The sequence below is a fragment of the Notothenia coriiceps genome, unplaced genomic scaffold (genome assembly GCF_000735185.1).
Source record: "Notothenia coriiceps isolate Sejong01 unplaced genomic scaffold, NC01 NC01_scaffold00008341, whole genome shotgun sequence".
NCBI classification, from domain to species: Eukaryota; Metazoa; Chordata; class Actinopteri; order Perciformes; family Nototheniidae; genus Notothenia; species Notothenia coriiceps.
The window spans coordinates 201,586-220,848 of NW_011341042.1; the positions used below are offsets into that span (position 1 = coordinate 201,586).

The 19,263-nt window shown below is 40.0% G+C and overlaps 1 protein-coding gene across 2 annotated transcripts in view; it reads right to left on the minus strand.

Annotated features, from left to right (window-relative positions):
* Positions 1-6,703: 6,703 nt before the first annotated feature.
* Positions 6,704-19,263, minus strand: part of ints6l (integrator complex subunit 6 like) — a 20,175-nt gene continuing 7,615 nt past the window's right edge. For both annotated transcript variants that reach the window (XM_010770083.1, XM_010770084.1), the window contains 14 exons: positions 16,953-17,136; positions 16,092-16,220; positions 14,059-14,222; positions 13,370-13,522; positions 12,731-12,863; positions 11,984-12,078; positions 11,781-11,891; positions 10,835-11,050; positions 10,614-10,740; positions 9,954-10,096; positions 9,606-9,837; positions 8,567-9,058; positions 8,365-8,458; positions 6,704-7,144 (listed from right to left, as the gene is read on the minus strand). In XM_010770083.1, coding sequence (XP_010768385.1) covers positions 7,039-7,144; positions 8,365-8,458; positions 8,567-9,058; positions 9,606-9,837; positions 9,954-10,096; positions 10,614-10,740; positions 10,835-11,050; positions 11,781-11,891; positions 11,984-12,078; positions 12,731-12,863; positions 13,370-13,522; positions 14,059-14,222; positions 16,092-16,220; positions 16,953-17,136 — 2,379 coding nt within the window. In that variant the 3' untranslated portion in view covers positions 6,704-7,038. The remainder of the gene's footprint in view (positions 7,145-8,364; positions 8,459-8,566; positions 9,059-9,605; positions 9,838-9,953; positions 10,097-10,613; positions 10,741-10,834; positions 11,051-11,780; positions 11,892-11,983; positions 12,079-12,730; positions 12,864-13,369; positions 13,523-14,058; positions 14,223-16,091; positions 16,221-16,952; positions 17,137-19,263) is intronic.

Consider the following 19,263-nt stretch of genomic DNA (forward strand, 5'->3'; position numbering starts at 1 on the left):
AAACGAAAACTCTTCGGTTCTCCACGAATTACACAAGTCACCCAAAACAGCGTTAAAAAAGCGGGAGGCGCCGAAAAGCGGCTAATTTGCATCACTGTATTTTGAAGGCGAGGAAGTTGTTGTTGCTCTGGAAACAACATGACGAAGAAAACTTAATATCTTCTACATATAAAGACGGAGAAAGTAAAGAACAAAGTCGGAAAATATCAGTACAGTATCATAATACTTTAACATAATTGTTTGTGTTACTTTCGTTGCAGCTGTATGTCTTAAATGTAATGTAAATGTTGCCTTCGTGTGTGGTTCGGGGCCATCTTCGTGCGAAATTCACAATTCCATATTCGTGTGTCTATCGGGTGTCAATTTCGGGACAGTGTGACAGGGGCTTAAGGCATTTCACGTGTACATCTATTATTGTAGTTTGAGTGCCTGAACTAGCTTGGCTCCATTTACATGTATGCTAATTTTAGACAGTTGTATGCAAGATGCTTAGACAATATTTCATGTCGTCCTCTTTTTTTGGGGAAATACAATTAAAAGAAATGATTTTGAGGTCAGACTGATCACATTGGTCAGACTGAGGTATCACATTGACACTAGTGTCAATCTAGCTAAGCCTAAGCATTCTCTATATATCCCCTATTGGATTTTAGAATGAATACGGTTATAAAAAGGCTTTATGTATATTTTAAGATCAATTCAGACGTGCATTCATGAAACTGCTAAATAAATTCTCACAGGAAGAAAGATTTATAAACTTGTTATTGTTTATTTCCCCCCACCGGTCATTGATATTGGCTTAGGAAATGGCTTTAAAAATCCTCCATCATCTGGGCCCTGCTTTGTGTTCTGCCTTGGTCACTGCGGACTGTATGTGCAGTGGCCCTGCTCAGGATTACGGAATTAGGGGGAATTAGGTGCTACTCTCCCAGAGAGAAAGTGACAGAGACGAAGGCAGAGCGGGAGGAGAGGAAGAAGGAAGAGGAAGAGAGAGAGTATGTAGAAAGAGTATGCAGGATGCACCTTATCTCCCAGGCACACATGGCTGGATTAGTTAGGGCTGTTTGAATGGTTGTGAGAGAGAGTGAGTGTGTCTGTGTGTGTGTGCTAATCAGCACCTCTTCATTCAAATTTTCCATCATGGGAATGAGTGTCCCAGAGCAGCAATCACCACCATATGTCCTGGAATTAGAACCACTGCACACACATAGGGATGCCAGGTATACAAGATGTATCACTAAAACCACTACTGTGAGTAGCATTGAATGATGATTCCAGTTTATCACAACTCAGGTTCAACTTTTTGTAGTTCTAGCCATCATTCCTATCAGATTAAACAACACCAAGTACATTCTGGGAACACATCGGCAATGGGGGGGAAATGTTGACCATCATTACTTTCCAAAACGTGTAATAATTTCCTGTCCAAAGATACGTGATTGACCTGATCCCGATATAGAACGACAACTTTGTAATTGGGCTCTTTCTTTCCGGAGGGCTGTTATTTTGGTGGCCCTCTGCAATCTTTTAAGTGGTTGGATTGATTAGGTTGAGTCTTGTCAGTCAAAGTATGTTCAGCTGATCCTGATGACCCTAAAAATCTCTAAATCTAAACTCTAGATCAGGGGTCGGCAACAGGCGGACCGCGGTCCGGATCCAGACGCCGACCTATAATCAATACATTAATAGGGGATTTCAATTTTGACGGAGTGATTCTATTTTAACCGCCGCCGACAGGGGGCGAAAGAGACGAGTGAGCGATACAGGGAGAGAAACACAGAAGAAGAGACGAGAGCACGGCAGAGAGAAGCGGAGAGGAAAGTGTGAAGAGAATAATTAGCGATACAGGGAGAGAAGCGGAGAGGAGTGTGAACAGGCGTGTTAGCGGCAGACAGGGAGAGACAAATAATTACACATGGCGCTTTCCAAGAAGAGGAAAGTGGACAGTGAGAACAGAGCTTTTAACCCCGAGTGTGTGGACTCATTCATGTTCATCCTGCCCACTGGGAGCACAGAGCCAGTGTGTCTCATTTGTTCAGAGACCGTGGTGCTCATTAAAAGTGCCAAAACGCCACTATGAGACAAAACACAAAGTGTTTGACCAAACATTCCCTCTCAAGTCAGAACTGAGGTCACAAGAAATAAGCAGTCTCAGAGCCCAATACCAGTCCACCAGGCTAACCGAGGCTAACCAATAAACTAAATATTGGTTCCAGGGAAGGCTAACGAGGCAAACTAATGAGCACCTGCATGTGTGTATGGGAATGGCCGCTGACACAATTTCAGCCCAGATTTAAACTCCTGCAGAACAAGCTCGAACTCATTCTCGCACTGAATTAAAAGAAAAGTGAAGTGAGGGACTGCAATATAAGAGGGAAGGAAAGAGACACTTAAAACTGTGTAAGAAGACTGATATGTTCTATTATCTTGCGTCTGAAACTGTTAAGTCATGATGTGGAAACGGTAACAACGAAAAGGGAAACTCAGCCTGCTGCTACACTTTATTTGTAATTTTATCTAAAATATAAGATGCACCTAATTTTCAAAGCTATTTTATTTATTTTTCTCTATTTATTTTGAAATGCCAGCCCGAGAGAACTCAGTATTTTACTGATATCTGTATAGTTCCAATGTTAATTGACAATAAATATTGTTGTTTTATGGAATTGTACTTTTTATTTGATGGCAGTCAGTTGTTGATTTACATGCAGACGTTGATAAAGCTACAGGCTAACTTCAATATCACAACGTAATCATAAAGCAACTTAGACATTTTTGATGTTCCGGACCTTTGCAGGGAGATTTTTCTCTAACTGGACCTCGTTGAATTTTAGTTGAAATACCCCTGCTCTAGAGCCCCGAGCCTGTTTTTCAAGTTTCAGGGCTCGAAAAGACATTCCAGCGAACAAAAGACCATATCTTCCTTCTAAAAGGGTTAAATTAATAATCTTTTTTCTCAAAGTCCATGACAAACCTGTGTGTGGATGTAGAAAAGTCCGAATCAAAGTATAGATGTTTTTTTATTTTAAAAAAAATTCAGATTGAACATGTTAAAAAACTGTAAAATATAGCTGTCCGTCCAAATAATATGTCGTACTTATAGTGAAAACCTAACCCTTGGATGATGGTGTATAGTAGACTAAAAGCTTTAGGATCAACAAGTACAACATATAATAAATACCTGTATCAAGATTTATGCAAAACAAGTGGATAGTTTTGACTTTTTTTATACAGATTTACGCAAAAAAAACCCTCTTCCGGGGCCATTGTGGGGTGGATTTTCCTTATCTCTGGGCCCCCCTTCTTCGATTTGGACATGTGACATTCTTTCTGACCATTAGAGTCAATATAAATTGAAGGGGAAATCGTCCCGCACACACTCATGTAAAAAAAAGGTGGCGTCTTCGCGTATGTCCAATCTTGCTACAGAGCGTAGGAATGGCCTGCTCTGATATTTGAAAACGGAATTGCAGTTTTATTGCTTATAGATTTATCAGAACATTTCGAAAGGGGACACGTCACATTGGATATTAACCTATGGATTAACTACATCATCGGTTTTTAATCGTTTTTAATGGCCATTGAAGACCAATTTAGACCAGACAAAGACGAAGGTAAGCCCATGTTGCGTTGTGTGCTACCTGACCCCACTTGTGTTTGGGATGTACGCTTTCTTGTTGATAACGTCGCGGAGTTTGATATCTTTCAGTTCCTGATGTGGGCACCGTTACATTCTATGTCTCCTTGTGACCATAAAAGATGCTGTTGGGATGTGCACCTAGGATAAGTAATAAGGGGAGCTAGGAGTGATTATCGCGTTGCGTAAATAGGGTTAAGCATTTTTTCGGCTTTCGCTGGGGCTAATTCATTGGGTCAATGTTAGCATTGTGCTGTTTTTTTGGAGAAAAAAAAGGAAAAGATCAGTTCAAATGAATTTTTTCCCGTGATATGGATACAAAATATTCATAGTTTATTAAATATTAAGGTTCCTTGACGTTGTTTCCTGCCAAATTAGCGCGATTTCGGGCCCCGATACGGTCGTGGGGATTAAGAGGTTCATAATGTTGAAGTGGTGAAGAAGAGAATATTCCTGAAGTAGAACCATTACAGCTTTTTTGAAGGCAATATTGTGCACTTGATACCTGAAACAGGAACCTCTTCTGAGGTTAGCGATATTTGAAATATTTTATACACTTGCCACTTTCAGCAACAGATTGCAGAAAGACGATGAATTGTCCAATTGCCCAACCGCTACCTGTCCTATACATCTTGCAACCATTTTTAAAGCCTATTCTTCAAGTTGTTTACCAATGACTGGTGATTTTTACTAATCTTTATTGAGACTATTGCTCCATCATCTTTTGTCTCTTTTAACCTCTTATTTAAGACCCCTCCAGCAAAATGCGCCAGCGATTTTAAAAGGCCGCATATTTATCAAAAGGCCGCATAATCCCCGCATTTTTTCCACACAAAAGTTGAGGGGGAAAAAAGTTACTCTCTTGACGTGCACGCATCAGCTCGCGCATCACAGAATGTAAACAACCTGTATACGAGTGAACGTGTGAGCTCCACACGATTCACTCTAATACAAAGGTGTTTGTTTCTACATTCTGTGATGCGACGAGCAATAGATGACGTCACGTCAATGGACAACAAGAGTTCAACTTTTTTCGACCATAATCAACTTGGTGGAAAAATGGCGGGGATTATACACGCACGTCGGCCTTTATGATAGAATATGCGGCCTTTTAAACTATCCTGCGTACCATATTTTGCTGGAGGCGCTAAATACATGATGTTATTAACTTGATGGTCAGTCACGCCAGATGATGAGCTAGTAGTCCTAGCAGATTATGTCTGCATTAAAATCACCAGTCATGAGTAAACAAAACTTGTAGTGTAATAGCTGCCTAATACGTTACAAGATGTATCGGTACGTCAGTGGTTCCTCAATTGCGACAATTGTTCATCGTCTTGTCTGAAAATTGTGCGTGATTGTGCAATGTCTGGATTATTATGAACATATCGCTCACCCTCAGAAAGACGATTCCTGTAAGCAGACAGTGACACAAAAATGCCTCAAAAAGCTAAGTAAGGTACTTCAGGATAGCTCTACACACACAATCACATTAAAACAATCAAAACCCACCAGACCCGATCCGGCCCNAGGTATTTTATGTCAATGTACCCCTCATTTGCGGTGACTTTAACTCTGTTTAAATAATAACATAGGCAGTTTATTTTTGAAATACGGATCAATCTAATGAAATACAGATGAAACTGTTGCCAAAGGACTTATTTTTGTTCTGAATATTGTGGAAAGGCATTTTTGCTTTTTTTTCTTAAATAACAATATAGGAAGAAATAAATGTAAATCTTCAAATCGGTTTTTCTTTTTAGATTTGAATCATTCAAATACAATAAAAACAAGTCACTCTTCTGTTGGACAGTAAGTTACATAGTTTAAAATGATCTAAAGCCCAAAAGGAAAACAAATTAAGGTTCATGTAGAGTTTTACCGAGGAGCGGCTGCGTTACATTTATGAAACAAACATTTGTTAATAATGCAAGATGTGAAGCTGTTTCTGCATTTTATGCTTTCAGACGAGGTAGAAATAAACAGACACACAACGGGAGATACCATTCTATCTGGTTTATTCTTTGTTTTGTAAAAAAAATGGTTTTATATATTTAACAGTTTAAAAAATTGGCTTTAAACATTTCATTCAAAATATTTCTTATACTCTGAAATAAACAAATTCACAAAAATAATCTATATTCCTTATGAACATTAAAAAGTAGTGTACATCTGTCGTAAAAACAAGAAAAGAAAAAAAGGAGGAGCGCCAACTTGTGTTGATGTAGAAAGCAGGGCGAATTCACCAGCTGTTACAATTCCCAACAGGTGACTGAGCACTGGGACCGTTTGAATTCTGGCAATCAATGGAGCGTTTGTGGAAGAAATGTGTGGACTCCGTGGGAGAGGTAAACTGAATGGACACCGACAGATGCGTTCACTGACCTCATGTCCTATTGCTGTAATGGCAGGTACTAAGATATTAATGAGAACACAAAAGTATAGTGGACATGTCCGGTGCAAATGCTGATTCATCTTTATACTATTGGCGTTCATCAATTTGAGCCTTAAAACACTAGTGTGTGGAAATTGTGTCAATACAACTGTCAATTTAGTAACAAAATGGATCCAATTTTATAAAGCCTATTCATTAGATTAAGGAGTTTTATTTACGTGTTAATTTAGGTTTGGCGATATGACAAAACATACCATGAGTCAGGATATAACATTTTGTATATAACTCTCAAAATATGTGGGTTATATAATTGAATGGCCAGAAAATATGTGATATATATATCACGATATATCTTGCTAATGCAACATAAAACATAGGCTCATAGATCTGTATCCATATCGCCCACGCTTATCCTGGCGCAGATTGGTATCAGCATTTGGTAAAGGTATGTATTTGTTAAAAAAGCATCAGTGAGTCTTTCTGCCAATATGAAACTGGAGGTACGAGGTGGAGCTGTTAGCCATGATTGCAAAACATTTGATTATTTAGAAAAAAAGTTGCTTTTTCAGACCAGCTGAAAAAAGGACAGTTTTTTCTAAAAAATAACAATAACTGGAATGTAGCTGTCCATCCCTTGCTCTGCCATTGGGAGGATCTCACGGCTTATTGCCTGACGGTTTGTGTGTGTGTGTGTGTGTGTGTGTGTGTGTGTGTGTGTGTGTGTGTGTGTACAGACAAAAGCCATATGGATGTTTAAGGCATCTGTCAGTCAGTATGAAGAGGATTACACTTTAAGTCTCTCCTCATCCTCAGTGGATCCATTACTCTCAGCACATGTAGAGTGGGAGGGATTCCTATCAACCCCCACCCCGCTGAACCCCCAGTTCCTCAATCTGTCTTCTTGATGCCCAGTCGACAGGGACGTCTCTATTGCTGTGAGTGAAATGGTCAACAAGATAAGAGCTTTATTCCCCTTTTTACTAACAAAGTAAATGGGTCTTCATCACTAACTGCTGCCGTTATCATTGGGAAGCTCTGGGGTGGGCGCTTGCTTCTGTCCCAGCTCAGCGAGGGACGTCTCCAGCTGCTGGATCAGAACCCGCTTCTTAAACCTGCCAGAGAGGGCAAGGGAGTTAGAAAACAAGCAGGAAACAAAGGGAGCACACTTACAAACTTGATTCATTGAACCTGCTTCAAGGACAATACATATCGCACTGGTACATGTCAAAATGATGAACCTGCAAGTGACAGGATTATTTTTATAATCTAAATGGACAATTTGCCATCTGTAAGTAGATGTCCAATAATGGTTGATGGCTAATATAATCAATTGAATCAAAACATTCATTTTTTAGTGTTGTATTGAGCAAAATAGCTGATTTCTCCTGATTGCAGAGCTGTGTTGGTAGTGCCTACATGTACCAGAATGCATTGCATGCAAGTTTCACATGCCCATCTCCGACAAAAGTAGCTGAATATCTGACATTCATTTTGCAATAGACATCAACAGAACAAGGAAGTTCTGGGTTGTTTTTCAAGGTTTATTTTTGTATTTACACAATGAATTTATGCATGGCACTCCCTGGCTACCCGATGAAACCGAAGCTGAAATAGCTTGAATGTCTTACTTGCACCAAACTAAGTCAACAGGAAGCATTCTGCTTTCTAGGGCAATGTAGCGCACACTCAAGGTATTGCTTCAATCAACTTCCGTTACCATCAACTCTTATTGGACATCCATATAAAACAGGGGTGTCCAAACTTTTTTCACCGAGGGCCACATACAGAAAGATATACGAAGGGCTGGGCCTCTTATAGAGCTGGGGTATATTTCCTCGTAAGTTAAGTTATAAGTTAGCAGAATGTAGGTAAATTAGGCTTGATACATGAGTATGCTTTAAGATAAAAACAGCCTACATCACAGCTCTCTATGGGGTTTCATTTATCTCGTTGGCAGCTCATTCCTTAAAACAGAAGCCTCACAGTGATTATAATAAGATTAAATATGAAGGGTCTATTTCAAGACTGTTATGTAAATAAGTTATTGGGCTTTTTTAAGATTTGTTAGAAAATGTTTTCAACATGAATTGACTGAATCTATTTGAAAAGTGGGCTTATTAACACACGAATACGACTGTGTAATATATGTGTACATATATATTTAAGAAGTACAATATAAGAAAACCACAATTTTCATTTGTGGGCCACTTGCTGAGGGCCGATTCAAAATGTAGTTTGGACACCCCTGATATAAAAAGGTGGCAACATTTTTCATTCATCTGATTGACTTTCCCGTATACTACTAATTCTAAAATGAGTTATTGTGTCTTACCTGACGGCCTCTCTGATAGCGTGTTGGATGAAGTACTTCTGAACATCCACTGGTCCTTTCACCTGCTGCAGTAGACCGAGTATTGATTCATGGTCTGAGAAAGAAAAGCACAGAGCAGTGAAGAGCTTGCCACTATGACCTATGACCCCCACGTTATCACATTACAATAATCTTAATGTAATGCAGCGCTGGTCACACTCACTTCTCCCAGGTTTGCGGACCTCCTTGATGATCTGACTCTTCAGCTCCGCCTGGCTGCCGTCCAGCGGGGCGATGAAGATGGGCTCCAGCGTCTCGGGGTCCGCTTCAGGGTCCTCTTCAGGGTCTTCCATCTGGCTCTGGGGGCTCAGTCGGTCACAGTTGAGTCTCTCCACCTCCTCATCTAGACTGTCTTCCTCTAGTCTGTCCTCTAGTCTGTCCTCTAGTCTGCCCTCTAGTCTGCCCTCTAGTCTGTCCTCTAGTCTGCCCTCTAGTCTGTCCTCTAGTCTGCCCTCTAGTCTGTCCTCTAGTCTGTCCTCCATCATGTCTATGTCCTCCGTCTCGTCTGCTGCCCCTGGCTCCATCTTCTCCTCGAGGCTCAGTGGAGACGAAGGGGTCTCAGCTACAGCGTCCACCTCTGCGGGCCAGATCCCTCCCGACTCTGGCTCCCCGTCACCGTTACTCTCAGCGACCAACATGTTGTTGTCATCCTGTCCTACAGGGGTAAGACATGTGTGAGTGGTGCAGGAATGAGTTCTGAAACGAGGGAATGAGCTAGCATTTTGGCCCTTCCAGTCCATTGTCTTGAAGTCAATGTTTTTTAATTATCTTTTGGATAAAAATAAGGTCTGTGGTTAACACAAGTTTACAAAATGGCCATGTTTTGTTGGAGACAACATGAAGCTCTTATGAATCATGATAATGCTAACGAGTGGCTAAATGAAACCACTAAACGTAATCACGCCGAACATTAGCCACCTTTAGCTTAGCGGTGGTAACGCTATTTCATGTGACATGATTATAGCGTTATAGCTGTAGCGTTAGCTTTTTACTTCTAGTGATTGGATTTAAGCTTCAACTTTTATAAAAGTGGTGTTAATATGTGGAGATTATCCTGCTGAACAAAAAGTGTAAGTATCATTAATGTGAGTTTGCTACAAAGTATATTTTCTTAAATAATCTAAAATCCCATTGTTTTTTGTCGCGGGAGCCCTTGCGATGCTTACTTTCGGGTCTAAAATATAGTCTCATGTACATCTCACCTTTGTGCAGTGGGATGGGTTTTATGAGGTTCTGCTGCCCTAGAACAGCAGCAGAACTCTTCCCTGCCGGCACGTGGTTGTTGTTCACTGGTGGAGTTTGCGGTCGCCGCAGTAACGGGGACATGCTCCGCCTCCTCTTCATCGTCGTACTCGAGTTGGAATCGTTGGAATTTCCTCTTTTCTTGCTTTGAGGGCCCGCAACGAACTCATCTGCCTCGTCGATCATCATCCCCTTGGATAAACATGCAGGAAAACAAACAAAAAAGTAAGAAGGGATTCAATATTTAATGAATATGCACCTTATGGTAAGAGGTTTGAGGCAGTATTTTTGCAGTGATGTATTTGTACCTTCTTGTCTTGCTTGAAAGGATTCCCGAATGTGTGCAGGCGCTTAGGTTGGTCGGGGTCGATCTCTCTCAGAGGAGACGGCATCATTTTGAGATACTCCTGATAGTTTCCCATCTGAGCCACCGGGATACTGTGCAGATAGTCTGACAACCACAGGGAGTATTATTAGTACTAACTTAGTACTGTATATGCGGTATTTGTAAATTGGGGTTAATATAATTTCAATTGACGAAGCAACTGCATTGCAAAGCCAACTGTGAATATTTTAAGATTGCAATTAATTGTAGGATTGTACACTATCACAAGAAAATGATGAAACAAACACCATTTATTTGCAATTTTTGAGAAATTTGACCAACATTTTTAGATATATACAATATTTCATTGCTGCAAATAAGAATCAAAATATGATAGCTGTTGGTTTCACAATATACATCTGTTAATGCATTCAGTCATTATTTTTAAAATGAGCCTATAACCAGCTATTTGAGGATTCTTGATTGCAATGTCACAAAGAACGATTCCCTCTGCTTATGTGTTAGCATTTTTCAGACTTTAAAATATTTTATTTCAAACCAGATAAGGCCATGTTTTTAGGTTGATAAATGCATTTTAAGATTTGTAATTATGGTTGGGAACCCTTCTTTCCAGTGTGATTACCTTCGTCTTGCCCTCGGATCAGTTTTTGCGACGTCCGCAGCAAGTTGGAGCGCATCCTCGTGAGTTGATCCAGAAGATTCCGCCTCGGGATGTCGTACGCATTTCGATAAGCTTGAGGTTTGAGATCCTGTGAACACATCAGCATATCTCGTCAGAAAAAGACCTCCAGCAAACACTGGACTTGCCCCTCAACACTAAGTGGTGCATTTAAAAAACCCTACCTTGTTGAGCAGGGCGATCTGGAAGCCAGCGAACTCTTTGAAGTTCATGTCGGCCAGGCGCAGCGGGCCCTCCCCGGTGATGCCCTGCAGCAGCTGCTGGAAGTCCCGCCGGTGGGCCAGAGAGAGCGTGGTGGAGTGGTTCTTCACCTTGATGCCTGTTTCCTGGGGAGCCTTCTTCCCCACAGACACGATGAGACGATCTGATTCCATCTTTGCCTTTGGACCAACAAAACAGGAACATTTCTTAGAGCAGGAACACAGCAAAGCATGCTGGGGTTCACCTTCCTATGTTGATTCTTCTTCATGGATTATCTTTACCTTGACTACATGTACCTTATTGATCCCAAACTGGGAAATTCATTTTGTAAAAGCAGCAGCTGGTTAACATGGGATTGCACATGTTTAGTGCTGCACATTTTGGAAGGAATAGCTATCTGCGTTTATTTTTTACTGCTTTTGCAATTGCGCTATAATTCACGATATTGGAGAGATTGATCATATTGCATCATTATTGTGATCATCATTGAAAAATATATGAAAAGGATCGTGGTGTGATTTTTTAAGAGGGTCTGTACCCAAAAAGATATGGGTTAATTCTGTAGAATACAATTTGTTACAATATTTCCTACAAAATTTTATTTTAACTGTTAGCATTTAACAATTTAAAGTTAAAATTGAGATTTCGATAACATTTTGATTACTCATGTGGCTCTAAATTAGTTTAAATATAAAATAAATAGTAAGTATATACATTTCTACCTTAGAAAGATATATATTTATAGAATACAACATAATAGACCAAGCTACTACTAATAAAATATGACCGTAGGATACTTTATTTATTATATATAAATACTTTATGTATAAACTAGTAGTTAAACTTCCAATTTGAATATTTACACATATATTTATATACTATAAATAATGAACAACTCAAAGTGTGTACCTGCTGGCTGAGCTTCTTCAGGTAAGAGATGACACTGTAACTCAGGCCGCAGTCCATAGTGTCTGCAATGAGATTAGGGGCACCCATCATCCTCAGCGCCTTCTTTAAGGGCTGTCAGAAGATAGCAAGAGGACATTATGGTTAGTTAGAACAATACAAAGCCATGCAGTGCACTGTTACTGAAGGCAGTGTAGGGGGTTTACCAAGAGGAAGTATGGAGGCATTGTCTTCAGGTACATCTCGAACGACTGTCTCCACTTCAGGTTTGGTTTTAGTTTGTGCACTTTGAATAAATCATCTGGAAGGAGACACAAAGGAGGAGTCAGCCATCCACCTGCACATCCTGCTGCTGTACACTCATCAGCTCAAAACACTCCCATTACTCCGAAAATAATATTACACAACCTTATGTTAATTGTTGCTCTAATTTTGACTTTCATTAGTTCAGTTAACCAAAATATGCATTTCTTGAATAAAAAAACAGACTTTTATGGTTTTTGGTTAAAATAAAATAAATGATTATAAAGGGCTATAGTCAATGGTAATCTGTACATTGCTTGCATTACATTTACTTTTCTCTTTATTTTAATGTTGTTGGTATGTTAGTATTATTGCAGCCCCTGTGCATTGCTTTGTATGTGACATTCCCCCCCCTTCTTTTTTTGATATGTTAAAGAAAAGTATTTGATCATAAAGTGAGTTGTTATTTTACCATAAAACTCTTTTGAAGAGGGCAAATGTTTTTATAAGCTATGGAATAATAGTTTATGAGTGTAGCTCTTGTTAGACTATATATGTTAGTGTTTATAGCTAAAGATGAGTGTGTTAAAAAGGTTTCAGATGAAGAAATGACCCAGAAAGAAATGTTTAAATGTAAAATAAGCTCAGACCTAGTGACCTAGAAGTTTTGAGGCCACTTTAGAGGAGCTGTTTGCGGCCATGTGTCTTACCGAGCAGGGGGAGCAGCACGGGGTAGTTGAACGGCATGACGAACAGGTTGACACAGGTGAGAGTGGTGCTGGCTTTGAGGTAGCCGAAAGGCTGTCCCATCTCACTGGGCTTCCCGCTGCTGCTAACAAACACCTGAGGAGACAAAAATATGAATATACCGTTTTTGTTATTGGGTCTTCTGTATTTAACTTGTCCAAACTTCGTAAGTAGAACTGCAACGATTTGTAGGCTGATTAACTAGAGGATCGACAGATAATAGCCACTAACTATTTAGATAAACAATTCATCATTAAAGTAATTTTTCATGCAAAAATGGCAGAAAATTATGTTTTCAGCCTCTGAAATAGAGATTGCCTGCTTTTATATCATAATAAACTGAATGTGTTTGGGGAAAAAACACATTTAAAGACAACAAGCTAAGATGGACATTTTTCACTATTTTGTATTTTTTACATTTTGTAGACCAAGTTATCTAAAAAGAAAAAATGCAGATAAATCAATAATTAAAGTAATCTGGTATTTGCAGCCCTATCAATAAGTGAGGCTCAATCACTAATTCAAAACTACCAAAAGGTGGAAATATATGATAAATAAAGCGAGAAACCTCATTGTTTAGTGAGTGTGAACATCTGCCATACCTGCCAGCACATGTGAGGAGACTTCCTCTCCAGGATGAACTGGGTGAGGGGGGAGGGCTCCAGCTCGTACTTGTCAAAGGGAAGCTTGTCGATCACCATGGGCTCGCAGTCCACACAGGAGAACCGCACCACAGGATGAGCAGAGCGGGGGGGCTGCGGGCAGGGGATGGAGTTCATTGAAGAAGTCGTTAAACATAACATCATTATCTGAGGAATGGTCTCCGTGAGGCTTCTTTGTAAAAGCATCAGATAGTTAGGATCACAGGGTGAGTTTGGACTGATGAGCAAGACACTTGTTTATATTTGCTGAACGAAGAAGAAAACATGCTTTTTTAAATCCCCAATTTTAGCCGTGTTGTTATTTGAACATGACATCCCACACAAAGGGTCCGAACACACAAACACACACTTAGGGACCTCCCTAGCCACACTCAACACTCGGTCTGATTGGGACTTGAACCAACAACCCTCCAGTTCCCAAGTCACTACAAACTGAGCTACTGCCGCAAAGTCAGTAAGTTATGACTAATATTAGGCAGAGAGAATGAGAGGACTGATCATTAAGAAAGAAGAACAAATAACGGAGAGAAGAGAACGTTTGTGTAGAACATATTAACACAGAGGTTACCTGCAGATGAAAACAGGGAAGTGGGTGCAAACATTTTATTTTTAAGCATCTCTCTGCTCACCAGGTTGGGAGAGTTCTGGTCGGGCCAGAAGGACTCTGGGATGGGCCAGTGCCCGACCGGGACCCCCGTCTTGGGGTTTGGTCTCACGTAGATGAGTTTGTGGCAGCTGTGCCACGGCTGAGCGCTGAAGGAAGACACGGGACGACTTGGCTCTGTGGAGTTCTCTTTAAATACAAAAACATATATCATATAAGGGAGAATACATTTCTCTAACAAATCATGCAAACAGTTGTTCTGAATTGGAGAACAAGCCCTGATATCCATAAGTCCGTTTTTGGTTTTAGAGGAAATAACAGGTTGGGACTTTTTCTTGAAGAACAAAGTATTTCTGTGTTCTTGCCTATCATTCCCATGAAAGTGAATACGCTCTAATTACTTCCAAAATGTTTTCTAAACCTCTGATGTACCTTACAGTACAGTTTTTAAGCAAGAACATATAACTCTTCTTCTACCAGTAGAATAATGTGTGACTCGTTATCTCACAACATTTCTTCCCCTAGCCATATTTGTATACTCCTCTATGTTTGGTTGGTGTAGAAAATGCATTCAGTTCTCCTTTTAGTGGTGAACTGCACTGTGGGGATAGAAGATAAGAAGATTCTCTTCTGCTTTCACCTTTCTCCCCACGGTGTCCTTGCTCTAACCTTAAAATGTGATGAGATGAATTGTTCAGAAACTCCTGTTTTATGCACTTGACTGGAAACGTTTCTGTTTATCAAAATGTCATCACTGCTTCTGTGTTTACAGTTCTTCATATACATAAGTTTGTGTGTAGAGCTGTACTTCATGTATCTTGATTTATTGAAGGATTCTATTAAAGTTTTCCAATTAGGCTTTGCAAGCCTGTCGTCGTATTTTATAATGTCATCACATTGTTGTTGTTGTTGTGGTGATATAAATGTGATGATAGTGCCTTTAATACAGGCGTCCCTTTTTAGTGTTTTTTTAAATGCTTTTGGATGACAGTATGAATTGACGCAGGATATATTGTTGGATGAAAGATGTTGAGAATGTTTGTATTTAATATTCACACAAAAGCTTTAAAGTCTTTGAAAATGTTCTGATCACAGTAGTAAACAGTCCTACGCAGCTACAGTTAGCATCTATTTATATTAGATAGTATGAATCCAATACTATTAGCCTTGTCTTTTTCTGCAACTGTGGAGAAATTCTGGTTTAACCCTCCTATTGTCTTTGTTCCCCCCCCCCCTTACTTTGGCGTTCGCGGTCAAATTTGACCGGTCCTGTTTTAACTGCTTTTACATTAACACAAAAACCATTAATCAATACCAAATTTAATTTAACACCCTTACAAACTGTAAATATTGTATCAGACTACTGGTATACATGAAAAACTGCAGTAAATATACAAAGAATAGTCACTGAACATGTATTGCGTGTGCCAGGTGGGGGGATGGGCACATAAGGGGGGGAAATGTGTGAAATTGTTCTGTGTGTGTGTGTGTGTGTGTGTGTGTGTGTGTGTGTGTGTGTGTGTGTGTGTGTGTGTGGTGTGGTCTTGTTTTAACTGCTATTACATTAACACAAAAACCATTAATCATCACCAAATTTCATTTAACACCCTTCCAAACTGTAAATATATTGTATCAGATTACTGTTTGTGTGTGTGTTTTATCTGACCCGGATGGTTACTAATTCCTTTTCTTTATGGCGGACATTTTTGACCGGGAACACCATGGGTGTTAAAAAGTCGACAACATCATCCAAAATTCAATGAAAGTGGTGATCAGCAATTTTATATGTTCAAATGTCTACTGGGATATCATAAAGCCTTAATGCAATCGAATGTAAAACAAAAAAGTTATGGTTGATGAAAGTAGTAAATCGGTCAGATTTGACCCGAAGACAACAGGAGGGTTAAAAAGAATGACATGCAAAAAATAAAAGGCTGCGCAGCCTTCAAATGTTGGTTTAGAATCTGAATGTCAACCTGAAATATTTGTTTATTCATAACAATGTCAAGAGGGAAATTCAGAGTTGAAGTGGTTGCGCCCTTTCAGTGTTTTACTCACCTTCACCAATGAGAGGCGGATCCGGCCCTGTCTTCTCAAAGTTAATGACGACACCGCTTTGAACCTTTTGGACCAGAGACTCCAGACACTGGTTCAACATCCTCTGAGTCCGCACACAGTACGACCGCCCTGAGGGAAACAGCAGGAACAATCATGAGAATCAGAATGCCTTTATCCTGGGGGGAATAGGGTTTTGTGTCAGTTGCTGCATTTTAGAATAAAATATACAAATATAAAGAAATAAAGTGGAAAAAAAATGGAATTAAATATAAACATAAAAGTTTAAAGCGAAAATGTTAAATAAAAGATAAAACAAAAATAGAATAGAACATATTTATTAAAGAAGAAATAAGTAATATTAAAAATGTGCAATAAAAAGATCAATAAAAAAACATATGTGCACATCCTTCAATATAAAACAGCAATAGTATGTTTGCGCTAGCAAAAATGAAGTCTGGTATCCAAAAATGCATTGAACAAATATTGCTTTAATGAGGTGTTGCCCATACCCATGTGACCCAACTGATCCCACCCATATTTGATGCAGAAATAATACGTTATAATATTATAAACAATGCCAACATTTAAACATTTAAAAAACCCAATAAATCATACGTCAGAAGTCCCAACTCTGACATTCCTGGCTCCTACAGTATGTCAAAATGTGTATTTTACAATATTTATTTATTTTTGCGATATTTGTTAATAAGTATTAATAAAGATACTAATGATGAATTGCACAGTTAAAGAAGGTGTTTAGCTAATAATGAATTATGAGTGTAAAAGAATAACCCTAATCTGAAACTAACTGCTGGTGGGAAATACAGGACAGATGTTAGAGTGAGTAGGAGAAAGGCGAACCTCCGGTGACTTCACACATCTGGGTGATGGCGGACTCGTCTGTGGGGACGCTGCCGAGCTGCTCCGTGTCCGGTGTGGAAGCTCCTGGCAGCCGCAGCACCAACGCAAACAGACGCTGGTCCCAGCGGAAGGGCTCCTTGGTCAGCTCGCTGCCCGCCAGCGGAGAGTTCAGAGGCAGGTGCAGCTGCAGGGGGGGGGGAGGAGGAAGATGGAGAGGAGTTAACTGGGATAAGATGGGAGGGATAACGACATCTGCAGAAGAATGGGCAACATACAGTAGAGTGGTGCAGGGATTGTGTGTTTTTGTAGGCAGACCTGGAAGCTACCATTGCAAGGTCTCTTTTATAGAAGATGAAGCGCAAATGCTAACGTTAGGCTATAAAGGAACTACATTATGGCCCACTGACTTCACGTCATCGCCACTAAGCGAATGGTAAACTTGTGTTCGGGGTGAGGAAAGGCCATTTTGTAAAGATGTGTAAAACCTTTAACTTGCATATTTTATGTTGTAGAACACAACTTTAACATTTATTTGTTCAGGTATTTAAGCAAAAACCCATTCAAAAAAACATTGACTTCAAGGTGAGCAAACCAGAAGGACTGAAATGCTTAATAATTTCCGTGTTTTAGGACTCATTTCTACACCACTCTGTATGGATGCATCACTGCATGAGGGAGTTTAGTTGAAAACGCTGATGAGGTTGTTTTTACACACTAAGATTGTAACTCCCCAGTGTGCTGGAGAGACTGTGAAAATGCATATATCAACTGCATTATCAAATTGGAATGGCAAGATTTCTAGAGAGGAATACAGTGGGGCAAAAAAGTATTTAGTCAGCCACCAATTGTGCAAGTTCTCCCACTTAAAAAGATGAGAGAGGCCTGTAATTTTCATCCTAGGTATACCTCAACTATGAGAGAAAAAATGAGAAGAAAAAAAATCCAGAAAATCACATTGTCTGATTTTTAAAGAATTTATTTGCAAATTATGGTGGAAAATAAGTATTTGGTCAATAACCAAAGTTCATCTCAATACTTTGTTATATACCCTTTATTGGCAATGACAGAGGTCAAACGTTTTCTGTAAGTCTTCACAAGGTTTTCACACACTGTTGCTGGTATTTTGGTCCATTCCTCCATGCAGATCTCCTCTAGAGCAGTGATGTTTTGGGGCTGTTGCTGGGCAACACAGACTTCCAACTCCCTCCAAAGATTTTCTATGGGGTTGAGATCTGGAGACTGGCTAGGCCACTCCAGGACCTTGAAATGCTTCTTACGAAGCCACTCCTTCGTTGCCCGGGCGGTGTGTTTGGGATCATTGTCATGCTGAAAGACCCAGCCACGTTTCATCTTCAATGCCCTTGCTGATGGAAGGAGGTTGTCACTCAAAATCTCACGATACATGGCCCCATTCATTCTTTCCTTTACACGGATCAGTTGTCCTGGTCCCTTTGCAGAAAAACAGCCCCAAAGCATGAATGTTTCCACCCCCATGTTTCACACTAGGTATGGTGTTCTTTGGATGCAACTCAGCATTCTTTCTCCTCCAAACACGTCTAGTTGAGTTTTTAACCAAAAAGTTATATTTTGGTTTCATCTGACCATATGACATTCTCCCAATCCTCTTCTGGATCATCTAAATGCTCTCTAGCAAACTTCAGACGGGCCTGGACATGTACTGGCTTAAGCAGGGGGACACGTCTGGCACTGCAGGATTTTAGTCCCTGGCGGCGTAGTGTGTTACTGATGGTAGCCTTTGTTACTTTGGTCCCAGCTCTCTGCAGGTCGTTGACTAGGTCCCCCCGTGTGGTTCTGGGATTTTTGCTCACCGTTTCTTGTGATCATTTTGACCCCACAGGGTGAGATCTTGCGTGGAGCCCCAAATCGAGGGAGATTATCAATGGTCTTGTATGTCTTCCATTTTCTAATAATTGCTCCCACAGTTGATTTCTTCACACCAAGCTGCTTACCTATTGCAGATTCAGTCTTCCCAGCCTGGTGCAGGTCTACAATTTTTGTTTCTGGTGTCCTTTGACAGCTCTTTGGTCTTGGCCATAGTGGAGTTTGGAGTGTGACTGTTTGAGGTTGTGGACAGGTGTCTTTTATACTGATAACGAGTTCAAACAGGTGCCATTAATACAGTTAACAAGTGGAGGACAGAGGAGGCTCTTAAAGAAGAAGTTACAGGTCTGTGAGAGCCAGAAATCTTGTTTGTTTGTAGGTGACCAAATACTTATTTTCCACCATCATTTGCAACATAATTCTTAAAATAAATGCTGATTTTCTGGAATTTTTTTTTTCTTCATTTTTT